The sequence below is a fragment of the Pholcus phalangioides genome, unplaced genomic scaffold (assembly GCF_987345545.1).
Source record: "Pholcus phalangioides strain wild (caught in Gottingen) unplaced genomic scaffold, Ppha-v1.0 ptg000008l_1, whole genome shotgun sequence".
In the NCBI taxonomy this organism is placed as follows: Eukaryota; Metazoa; Arthropoda; class Arachnida; order Araneae; family Pholcidae; genus Pholcus; species Pholcus phalangioides.
Window position 1 is genome coordinate 52,829,981 of NW_028301601.1, and position 12,202 is coordinate 52,842,182.

The 12,202-nt window shown below is 35.0% G+C and overlaps 1 protein-coding gene across 3 annotated transcripts in view; it reads left to right on the forward strand.

Annotated features, from left to right (window-relative positions):
* The window catches only part of LOC149084499 (uncharacterized), a 91,749-nt gene extending 80,958 nt beyond the window's left edge, over positions 1–10,791 (forward strand). For all 3 annotated transcript variants that reach the window (XM_089234900.1, XM_089234901.1, XM_089234902.1), the window contains exons 11-23: positions 57–133; positions 282–420; positions 635–776; positions 988–1,118; positions 1,627–1,755; positions 2,005–2,148; positions 3,776–3,863; positions 4,294–4,335; positions 4,490–4,572; positions 4,721–5,082; positions 6,851–8,071; positions 9,896–10,017; positions 10,114–10,791. In XM_089234900.1, coding sequence (XP_089091026.1) covers positions 57–133; positions 282–420; positions 635–776; positions 988–1,118; positions 1,627–1,755; positions 2,005–2,148; positions 3,776–3,863; positions 4,294–4,335; positions 4,490–4,572; positions 4,721–5,082; positions 6,851–8,071; positions 9,896–9,992 — 2,655 coding nt within the window. In that variant the 3' untranslated portion in view covers positions 9,993–10,017; positions 10,114–10,791. The remainder of the gene's footprint in view (positions 1–56; positions 134–281; positions 421–634; positions 777–987; positions 1,119–1,626; positions 1,756–2,004; positions 2,149–3,775; positions 3,864–4,293; positions 4,336–4,489; positions 4,573–4,720; positions 5,083–6,850; positions 8,072–9,895; positions 10,018–10,113) is intronic.
* Positions 10,792–12,202: the final 1,411 nt, after the last annotated feature.

The window sequence follows — 12,202 nt, forward strand, 5'->3', positions numbered from 1 at the left end:
TTGCGATAGCATTTAGGATTTAAAGAATATATGTTTATAGCACTTGTTGTTCGTAGGTTTTCCAGTGGAAGCAGCTAGAAAACTTGTATTATAGAGATCGTAAATTTTCCATTGAAGTCTGTGACCCAAAAAGGTATTTTAATTTCTTGAATAGCAGAATTTTACTTTTTTTTCAATATTACTGTCTTGTAAATATCTTCAAGTATCTTAAATCACATAATCGGCCATATTTTATTTGAAACTAAATAATTTTTAAAGATAATTTTAAATGTTTTTTATAGACCGGCCACTTCCAGGAAAGGTTTTGGCGCTGGCAATATCTGTGTTCATGTCTGGTTTGCTGCTAATCCTTCGCTCACTAAGTGCATTTGGTCCATGGCTATTTCCCAACACCAATTTTATTTGGATCGGAAGCATAAGGTATGATAATTTTTTCAATAAATGTTAGTATCAATTGATATCAAGGTGGTCATACTGAACTCCTAGACAAATTAGAATTTCTTATACAAATACAAATACAACGCCACAACAGGCAAAATGCCCAACGAGGTGGCTGGGTTCAATTTATGACTGCTAGTGTAGTTTGATTTTCATATGTAATGACAAAAAAAGCTTATTTCTAACACATTTCTAGCCAACGCAACAGATCTCAAGAGACTTGAGTGAAATAGCAGCAGAACTATCTACAGATAATTTCCGCTCAAATGCATCTACTAGCTCGACTGTATTAAGTAGAAGTGGAAGTACTCATAGTTTACCAGCTCTCAAGATTAGTGGTAAGTTTCATTTGGCTTCCCCCCACATGCCAATGTACAGTGTATTGACCTACATACAAAAATCTCACTCTGATGGTAAAATAGTACTGGTAATAAATGTTGTGCAGTGATAAACTATATGCAATGCCCTTCCACACTGAAGAATAAGTTTATTATTTCTATAATTCAATAATTATTCATTATTGCATCTTTAATATTGTTGTTGTACCAGGTGAAAGTTGGGAAGAGCTGAAAGAAGAGACTGTAGAAATGTTAGTGGCATTGAAAGCCAAGAAAGAAGCACTGGAAGACACGCTCCACAGAAAAACTGAAGAGCTTAGAAGACTTTGCCTCCAAGAAGGAGTATGTTACCCTTTTTTTTCTAATGAGATATAATCGGAATTTAATTTTTCGAAAAATATAACACAAAGATAGGTCACATTCCTGCATACAGGGCTGTAGCGTACTTTCTTGAGGCTCCAGGGTCTTTTTCTAGGGGGCTGCTTGAAAAGGTTATTATGCAAAATGAGTGTATATTTTTTGTGAGGGCCCTGTTTGCCCCAGCCTAGTTAGGGACTTGCCTGTATATAACGAATTCGTTAGAAATACCCCAGAGGTATGCTTATGAGATGCCTGTACAGTTTAGTAGTAGTAAAATGAATTTCTCATAAATAAGACCCCAGATAAATGCTTACTAATGAAGTAAAGCGAAAGATACACATTTGATGTGTCAATAAAAGTCAGTAGAAAGCATTCTGAAGAGAGCAAATGAAAATGTTAGTTTGTCAATGATTTTCCTTGTATCAGTCTGGAATACACTCAATTTTTTATGTGTCAAGAGATTGCTCATTGGTTTTTGTTTTCTTCTCAGGAGCTGACAGGAATCTTGCCTCAAGAAATACCTCTTTGTTCTGGAGAACAAATACCTCTGACACGAAAGAGAGTCGGTTCTGAATTCACGATAAAAGAAAGACTTTCGTGGAAAAAGAAAACTAAAGAGGTAGGTGTGACTGTGATGGAAAAAAAATTTAAATTATATTCTAAATAAATAGAAATGTTGGAATTCAAATTATGAAGCTTCAATAGGCATTCTAATTTTTAAAGAATTTAAACATATACTCACCCTAATTGTGTTATTTGCCATAATAATTCTATGTGCATTCCCATCATAGAAAATTATTTGCCATAATAATTTTATGTGCATTCCCATCATAAATGTGACTTTTTTATTGTTCTTTTTTTTTTTTAGGAAGAAGAGTTAGCAGAAGCAGAGCTTGAATATGAAATTCAAACTAAGATCGTTGCTGCATCTGGAAAGTTAGCATCTGACCCATCAGCAAAGAAAGGAACCCGTAGACAAAGGAAAATCTCACATCAAAAAGCCCAAGCAAAAGTAATCTATGGAGATATATTTCCTTCTCGTTAATTTCGAAATATCAGTTTTTTAATCTTTGCTTGGGTTATCATAATATCTTGGTCATTTTTTCGACTTGAATGGGCTCTCATTAGACGCTAATCCAATTGTTAATGTATCTGAAAACATATATATATAAATGAACGAGCCAAAAAAATTAATAAGCCAAGGAATAGTAGTGTATCCCAGTGGCTTATTTACTAAAAATTATGGTGCTTTTAGTCAGTTCACAATTGACCTATCAACATGTTAGTTACAAATAACACAAGCAATAATAAGAAACAAGCAAAATTCTGACAACGTAAATACATTAGTCCATACATACGCTCAGAACACATATTCTGGTATGTCCTCGTAACAATCCATTAGAAATTCTGTAGAGGAATGTGTACGAGGTGCATGTACAGCAGGGATCCCACCCATCCTACTTTTTGGTAAAATGCCCTGCTTTTCTACCAAATCCTATCAACAAAATTTGTGTAATTGATTTTAATTGAGCAGGGAATCACCGATATATTGCCAAGTACTATAAGATTGTACTGTAGATTGCAATTAATGATTCTGCCAAAGCAGAAATTGTATCTTTTTTAATGTCATTTGGGTGGAGGTAACTTTTTAAAGAATTTGAACATATACTCACCCCCCATTGGGTTCATTAATTTTTCATTTGCTGAGTTTCAGGGTTTAACACAAGTACAGTAGTTATTAAAAACTTCTGTCTGGATGGAAAAATAATTTTGTATTTATTTTTCATGGTCTTGGACAGTAACTAGCAGACATCATTCAAAATTATGGTGCACATTTTATGTATAGGTGGAACAACAGTTTGCATTAAAAAGCAAGTGGCCTATTACATAGGCCTATTCTAGGTTTGATGATTCTTTGATGCTGCCCAATAGCATTCAATTCTCTTCTGTATTTTTAGGACATGCAGAGGCATAAACAATGTTTACAAAGCTCTGCAAGTGCTTCATTTATCAAAAACGATTGCACTGGCATTGAACAGTAAAATGTAAACAAATCCCTTTAAGAAAAGGATGGACAATACAGTAAAGCCACTCGGTTCACCTTGACTTATTTGCATCAGACCTTGTGATTTACACATTTTTCACTGTGCTTTTTGAAATTGTCTCGAAAGAGCATCATTCTTAAAAAACTTACATGCCTTCATAATTTGCTGTGCATTGTTGAAGAGAGTTGAGAGACTGCACTTTGGAAGACTCCAAAAAAAAAAGAATGTAATATATATATATTTTGTGAGGAGAGCGGAAAGGAATTAGGTTTGTTTTGCCAAATTGTTTTTCTAACCAAGTCATTTCTGTTATTTTGCTTTGGCTTGAGAAAATCTTATAGGATACTGAAATATCCTATGAGATTGGTTATTGTGCTACGAAAAAAAAAGTGGGATTTTTTTATTATGATATGACTATGGTGTCTAAAGGTGGTACCCTCCCCTGCCCTACTGCTTAGTCCACCTTTTTCTAATTTTTTGAGTGGGAGCCCTAATGCGCAGTTAAGTAGAAATAGTGACTTACAAATAATGTTACTTTTTTTTTCGTGATAAACCATTTATGATTTCAATACAACAGAATTATTTTCTTCACAGCTGAAAGAACTTGAGCACAAATTGAGTTCAATCAGAAAAAAAGTTGAGAAGCTGAGGAAAGATCAGCTGAGGCTCTATTCTGATGATGGTAAAGTAACTTTTTATAAATTTAAATGAGAGAGAATTTTTGAATTTAAGTAAATTATATATCTTATACTGCAGAAATGAGTCAGACTTTGGCCAGCTATTTTGCAAAGTGGCCAGAGATCCCTGACCAAAGATTGATGTGCTGATGTAAGAATGGCCCGGTAGGAGCCGAATCGATTTTTTTAATTGCCATTGTTATCAGACTATGACCAGGAATCACTGACCACTTTGCGAACTGGTAGGCCCATGTCTAAGTTTTGGACATCGGCTGGGCCAATATTTAACGAAATTGGTCAATTAAGTGGCCGACCCCGTCACGAATTGTCCAATTTTGGGCTTTGGCAGGAGCATATAAATTTATTTACAGCCCAATGTGTTGAATTTCAATAGGTTATTTTTTCTAATAAGTGCATGACTTTTCTTTTTTACAGAGCCTAGCGAAGATAATCTGAGTCAATCAACTGATGAATTTGGTAAGTAATGCATAAATCAAACTTTTCTTGTTATTTTCAGAGAAATAATAATTATACCTGCATTATAGTATCCCACACCTCACTCTATACCTTAGTGTCATTTTTATGTTCTTTATAATACTTTATTCAACAATATAATACTTTATTCTTTCAGAAGTGTCCCACACAGAAGAAAGTCACAATCCTTCAATCCCTAGTACTGAATCTGTGGGTTCCAGAAGTTCCTTATGCGAAACGGTACTTGAATTATTATTTTTTTGATAACTTACCCCAATTATTATTGTATTCTAAAGTTAAATATCACTATATGTCCATAAAATACAAAATATAAGGAATATTGGCTGTCAACGAGTATTTAATAACTATTGGTTTCAAACTTTTCCAGTCTACATGCACCTCTCCAGTCACAAGTGTGATAAACAGTCCCAGCTCAAGTTCAGCACCATCTAGTCCACTGAAAACTCGTCATCCTATAGGAATGCATCAGAACTCCCCAGACAGAATTCCTTTCAGTCATCATCATCATCACCACCACCAGACATCCTCCAAAGATAAGAAAGGCTATACTCCTAGCTCTGTTTACCAGACCGGAACCGCATATAGAACGCAACAATATCCAACGCTCCCTACCCGGCTACCTTCATCGAAATCGGCTGGTGCAGTTTTGGAGCAATGTATGAAGACTAATTTGAGGAAGGAAAATGACGCAAAACAAATTCCATCTTTGTCTACACCGTACCAAAACAAGTTAGTTTGACTTTCTGCATATTTCAATCATCAGAACAGAATTCTAAAATATTTTTCTTGACACTCGTATTCATTCCCCCCCCACCACCCCTGAAGCCGAAATTTATATTTTAAACCCTATAACAGTGTTTCCTAACCTGTGGTCTGCTGACCCCTGGGGTTCAGTGTGTACTCTGTAAGGCAAGAGTGCTCAACCTTTAGAAGAGTGCTGGCCACTTTATTGGTTTGAAAATTATTCACGGGCCACTTGAGTGATCTAGGACTGTGCTGAGGGCCACTCAAGTCATCTTTAAATGTGCCACGGGCACTAAGTGATGTGGAACTGCACCAAGGGTCACTTAAGTGATCTATAAATGTACCGCTTAATTCATTTTTATAAAATTAGGTTTGGGGTCGCGAGCCATGGGTTGAGCATGTATGCTGTAAGGAATCTGCGAGATCATTTCCACATTTCCATTCACTACCGTTGTATGAGTGATATGTTTTCTGCTGTAAATTTGTAATTTTTCAGTTCTTATGTCTTATGTATGCAAATTTAAAAAAAAAAGCATTTTAGATGTTATGATGGGGGGGGGGGTGTCAAAATTGACCTCCGGATACTACAGGAGGTCGGTAGATCATTAATCAACACGACATCCAAAAGGTTGGAAAACACTGCCCTATATGATGCTGTACGTACCTATACAGAAAAACTCTGCTATAGCGAACATTAAAGAACTAAAACTTAGTCCACTATATCTGATCAAATAAGAGAGCCTTCAACCGAACCTTTCCCTTATGATGGGACCATAAATATCTTTTGTTGTATCTAAGTTTTGTTATAAGCCAGGTTCTGTATAGCACTTTTTAACTGTACACAGCGAAACTATAGACTACTAAACCACACATGCACCTCGTCCACATTCCTCTGAACTTCTAATGAATTGGTACATACTGGAATGTATGTGTATGTGTTGGGAACCTAATGTGAAGTTTTTTCTGTGTAATGCTTGTTATGTGTCAGGCTGCCACCTGTCATCAATTTGTCTAATTATGAGTTAAGTGTTACCAACATTTTAAGTGTTAAATAATTGTATCGTTAGGCATGTTGCTCTCTCTGGCGAGTATTTTCAATGGGGGGATCAGCACACATTTGCGCCTTGAAGTTTTAAACTACAAAAAACCAACTTCAGCCGATCACCACTGTGGTGAAAGTGGAGTTCAAACCAAGGTCATCACGATGCGAGTCCGTCGCTATGACCACTCTACCACCACAGGTGCACAGTGAAACTACGGTATAACAATGCTTTCTATAATGATAACGCAGGGCCATATATATGACTAGAATTTTTGTGAGGGAGGAAAACATGATTTTGTCAACCTCTACACTGTAAAATTTGGTCATTTTTAATAGCGTTTTTTGTTTCCCCCCCCCCCCCCAAAATTTCCCGCGTCCTATTAAAGGATGTTATTCTCCAGTCACAGCCTACTTCCCATAGTTAATATATTCTATCTATAATGATAAATCTTGTTTAATGATACTTTTTTCTGGTCCCTTGAGTATCATCATAAAGTCACCACTTGATTTTACAAACCACCATGTTTTATCAACCAGTCTTCTGGTCTTGAACAACGTTATCTCTTTGAACGTCTTGCCCATTTATGGATAAATTATTTAAGTCATTTTAGTTAATAAAAATTAACATATACTGTATACGAGTTTTACTGAATATCTACAGTAGTATATGTGGTAATCATGGTTGATTATTTGTTTTTATTTTGTTATCAGGTTCGAGTCAACTCTTGATATTGATGGATCCAACTTGTATTCAGTCCCAACGCAGAGAACCAGCCAAGCCTTTGATACACAAGATGATTTACTAGCAGCACTGGCAAATAATCAGCCCCAAGATCTTGGCTTGGTATCTCGTCATAATAGTTTAGACCGAAGACACAGACACAACTCACAGAAACGACGATATTTTGAGAAATATTATTCGATCGCTACGAGCAGTGGATTGTTGTACAGTGACTGCTTGGGTCAAAGTAATCTTTATCAAGAAAACTCTTCTGCATCCATTTCCTCACCATACAGCATTCACCATCCTCACCATTATCATCATCACCGACATCTGAGCTCAAGCCATTCCCGAAATGTGGACTCAGGCAGTGGCGCTGGTTCACACAAAACTCAAACAAAGTGCCAAAAGCATCCAAAGGAATATTGCAAATGCAGTAGAACTGCCATCAAAAACTTTTCTTCCTGCGTCCCTGAATCCATACAGAGTCAACTTTTGGGGACAGCACATTTAGCAGAGTCCGACACAGAAGCCAAGCAACAAATATGTAGTAACTGTTACAGTAACAGCTATGTAGAATCCTCTACTAGATCAACTCATGAGCAGTATGGAAATGCATCACTAAGCGTGTTTTCATCCGCAACATACTATGATAAAACTAGGAGCTTCGTATCATCACACGTTAAAGACTATAGTAGCACATCCACCCCAGTAACACCTACAAATGACTTTGAGATAGTTAAATCCCAATCTGAAACATATCAAACAACTAAAGCAAGGTTAGAAGGTCTTAGTATTTCATCACTCAGTACAACCATGGAAAGGAGGCAAAGTTCGATGCTACCAAAATCTCAGAGCTACTACCACCAAGCATCATCTGTTCAACACGAATCTTCCTATAACACAAAAGTTAGTAGCAGTAGTTCTAGTTCAAATGTAGAAATTAGCGTAGTACGTTATGGTCAGTTTCAACCTTACTGGGAAGAAACTAAGCCTTACGAGATATCTGACTTTTACAAGTACAGCACCAAGCACAGGAAGCAGCAGCAACAGCAATCTCTTGTAAATGAGTCACTTAACACTGGGTTGTGCAACACTGAAAGGAATACTCGCGATACCACAAAGACATTGTCACACAGTTGTTATAAAACCGGTGATAGCTGTAGCTGTGCATCTTCTAGTAGCACCCAAATTCCTGTTGAGAGGAATAGGTAAGAAAAATCTACTTTGACAACATCTATTGTTTTGACTGTATTTGGACATCCATTGAAAAAAAATTGAGTCTCTCATGACTTGAACCTCCATTGAATTTGGTTCTGGTCATGAGACGTGAAATACATTAGATGACATTTATTAGAATCACAGATAATGTTATCATTCGGATATTATCACTTTCACAAAGTATGGAATGGACCAATATCATTAAATGGGGAAAAATTTGTTTAGTTAGTTATCAGGACTTTGGTGGGGGGTTTGTTTTTTTTTTTGCCAATTTTTTTTTTTGTGGAGGGGGGAGAGTTGGGTTGTGCATTTTGATGCTAAAATATCCATTTCTAGAACAATATGAAAAAGGAAACAGCATTATTGAACATTTCGCAACCACTTTTGTGGAAAATAAAAACTGAGTTGTCCTGTTTTCATACATTCAGTTCAATTAAACGGGACATATGGTCATCGTATTTGCTTTTTGATATTTTTTTGGATATAAATATCATAAGTTATTGTTGTCAGAAACCCCTAGTTCCAATGTGATCACATTAAGTTGCTTGCACTGTATTTGATTGCATAGAGGCGTGAGAGACTGTAAAAATGCTGGTTTGACTGTATGTTTTGAAAGTTTAGATTGATTAGAAAATTACAAAATGAAAGTCATGAGTTAAAATCCAAGGTTTGTTTCTGGAACCCTTCCACCTTTTTCTTAAATAATTGTCATCTTGTAGCACATTTTTGTGATCATGGAAGGGTAATTTAATCCAGATCTATACAGTTTAGAACCAATTCTGTACAGATATGCTTGCATTATATTCCCAGGATTAAAACCCAGAATGTCAAACTGGAGGTTGGCATGATGACTATTATGACTGTAGCTTCCCGTGTATCTTGAAAACACTTCTCTAAGGAACTTATAAAAAATTGATGTATGCCAGAAAATATAAAATTCTTTCATACTTTAACTTGAAAGTTTCTTAAAACGAGGGGTGTAGGGGGAAAGCTTGAGGAGTGCAAGAGAGGATTTTAAGAGTTAAAGCTAGAAAATATCCAACTGTGGCGCCATGTTGTGGCTAATTGCACCTAAATTTTTTGTGTTCAATAGGTATAGTATTAAACAGTCCTCTTGCTCTCTGTAGAGAGATTTTTTTAAATAGACTGGCTCCCCCTTTGTACCTCAAAGTTTAAAAACTTTGTACCAATACTGCCTGATCATAAAATATGTTGAAAAGTGACTTTGAGCTTTCACCGCATACCCATAAATGTTATGAAGTAACATAAACCAAACATTTTAGAATACTGCTTATATGAATGAGCATCACAAAGTTGTATTTGTAAGCTGAGTCTGAATGCATTAACATATGCTTTCACGGCCAGTGTCTAATTGAAAACAAGGACTTACCAGGGTGTTTGGCTGTGGTTTTCTAATCGTATCTAACATTTCACCAGCAGCTGTGGCGAGCATCTTCAGACATGAAAGTGCCAACAGGTTTGTCAATTGATCAACTTTTCCGTCTCTGCTTGCTGTAGTTTCTTGCGATTGGCTGGATTCCTTGTGCCCATTTGAGATTGGCTGAAAACGGTTACTATTTTGTGATTGGTGGAATTTGACAGTCAGGTTATTTTCTGAGAGAATTGGGGCCCATGCTGGATTTTTTTTCCATCTTCAAAATTTCTTCTTTTTTGTTGAGAAGTTATTCTTACACGTATAAATCTCTGTAACTTCTTTGTAAATAGTCTTATATAAGTTTTAAAATATCAGTATTATCTTTGAATACAGGTGTGGCAAACATTTTCAACTAAATCTATACGCTTTTGTTTTCTAGATCTCCAAGTTCTACATACAAGAAAGAAGTACCATCAGCTCAAAGTGGCAACAGTGGGTCACATGTAATCAAAGTAAAGAAAACTACATTAGTTTGAGAATGGTTTCTATACACTTGAAATGGTATGTATTCTCATTTTTCTCTGCCTTGGTCACTTATTTGATAAACTTTCCAATCACGTTTATTACAAACTCCTATATCTTTTCTGCTTTTCACAGGTTGGCAGAAATTCATTCATAAAGAAGAGTGGGAGAGTGAAGTCTGTTATTTTGAGAAAAAAGTGTGATATTTATATTCATACATATACATTATATATATACATATATATATACACATAAGAAAGCTTTGTATGCCAAATATATGAAACAAATTACGTAAACATTTTTTAGTTTTATTATTATAATACAGTAGAGCCTCGATTATCCAACCCTCCTCTATCCAGAACACTATGTTAACCAACATCAAGTTTCTAAGTGATAATTTTTTTTCCTCAGTCACGAGGAAATTACTGCTGAAATCCAAAATTTCTCCTACCAGTAAAAATGAAGAGACATCGCAAGTGCTAAGAAACAACAATGATGTTTTTAAGCTGTGCATATTGCACCTACCATGTCTTGGCTTGCGGGAATGACTGACAAGATGCCATGTAATAACTCTAACAACTATGTGTAGTTAATTTAGTCATTTTTGATCGATTTGGATGTTGCACCCGATCGATATTTTCCATACAAGTTGAAAAGTTTTTTTTTATTTTGTTGTTAGTCCTGTCACAAAAATTTATGTGTGCCCTAAGCACATAAAGGTTAGGAACCACTGCTTTCAAACGATGCCCTTGAGAAATCAGTCGTTCAGTTGGAGAAGTAATGATGTTGGGCCCCATAGGAAATGAAGTTACCAAAAAAAAAACGAAAAAAACAGCTGTAAAAAGCAGAAGATAATCGTATTGTCATCTTGTGTCTGCTGAATGTCTATTCAATTATGATTATTAGTTTTGATGATACTGGACCTTGTGTGAAATTAATGTACATATGACTATCCAGAAATTTTTATTTTTCAATATAGGCTTATCCTAATTACATCAGATAATTATAATCGAGGTTTTACTGTATTCTTAATATTGTTATTACGTGTTATATTTTCTATACAAGTTGAAAAGTTTTTTTTTATTTTGTTGTTAGTCCTGTTTTTTGTTTTCCATTTCATTTTCTATTTTTAACAAAACTAAGAAACATTTATTTCCTAAACAATATCATAGTATTTATTCTTATTATTGTATAACATATACTATACAATTACTTATATTAACTATACAATTATTATTGCATAGTTTATTTGAAACAATTCATTCATGTCGTCACGAGTCAGAGAGATGATACATTTTCAGTCTTTTATATAAGATCTTTGGTGCTGCTTTTTATTTTTTATTTCAAAATCTTGGATAAAAATCACATGAATAAAGTAATTTAATTTGTATGCATTTGGATTTATGTGATGAAAATGCAATAACAAAATGATGGAATCCAAAAATATTAACATAATCTACAAACATATTTTTTTAACAAATTGGAAACTAAGAAAGAAGAGTGTCTTATGCCAAAAACTATGGTAAAAGCCGACTAAGAATGGCCAATACAGAATATTAATGTAAAGGTTAGTCAATGAAAGCATAAGTACTAGTTTTTATGAAAACCCCTCGTTATATCATGCATGTTGGAAGACTAAGGAAAGAGTGAGGTAATTTACTTCTTTATCCTCTTCACTCCTTTATACTGTTTTTAATGATTATTTTTTCAAGACCTGAGATACACATATATGTACCTAACTCAAATGGTCCTGGTTAAGATGTTGACCCAAATTTATGTTAAATTTATGTCCAAATTTTTTTTTTTTCCTTTCTAAATGGCATTTTGACATACAATAAACTTCAAATCAATCAAAGTTTTTTTTTTTTTTTTACTCAAGCGTGAAGAGGGTATCTAAGTTCTAATGCTAATTAAATTTTTAACAGTGGGGTCTAATAAAACTTGCAAAATATCCTAATGGGCAGTATACAAGGGACTACTGTATTTCACTAGTAATTCCTACCAAAAAACAATTACTTCAAATGAAATTCCATTCTCAAAATATCTCTCAGATTTGATCTCCTGCTGACCCAAAAATGGCAGTGGCACACTGTGATGGCATGACACACCATTCAAGAATCCCTGACCAACACTAGTTATAAAGAGTTCGAATGGAGGGAATCATAATTGTAGAAATTACTTAAGTGTGCAATTTCTTATGCCTTTTATGCTTTCTAAACATGAT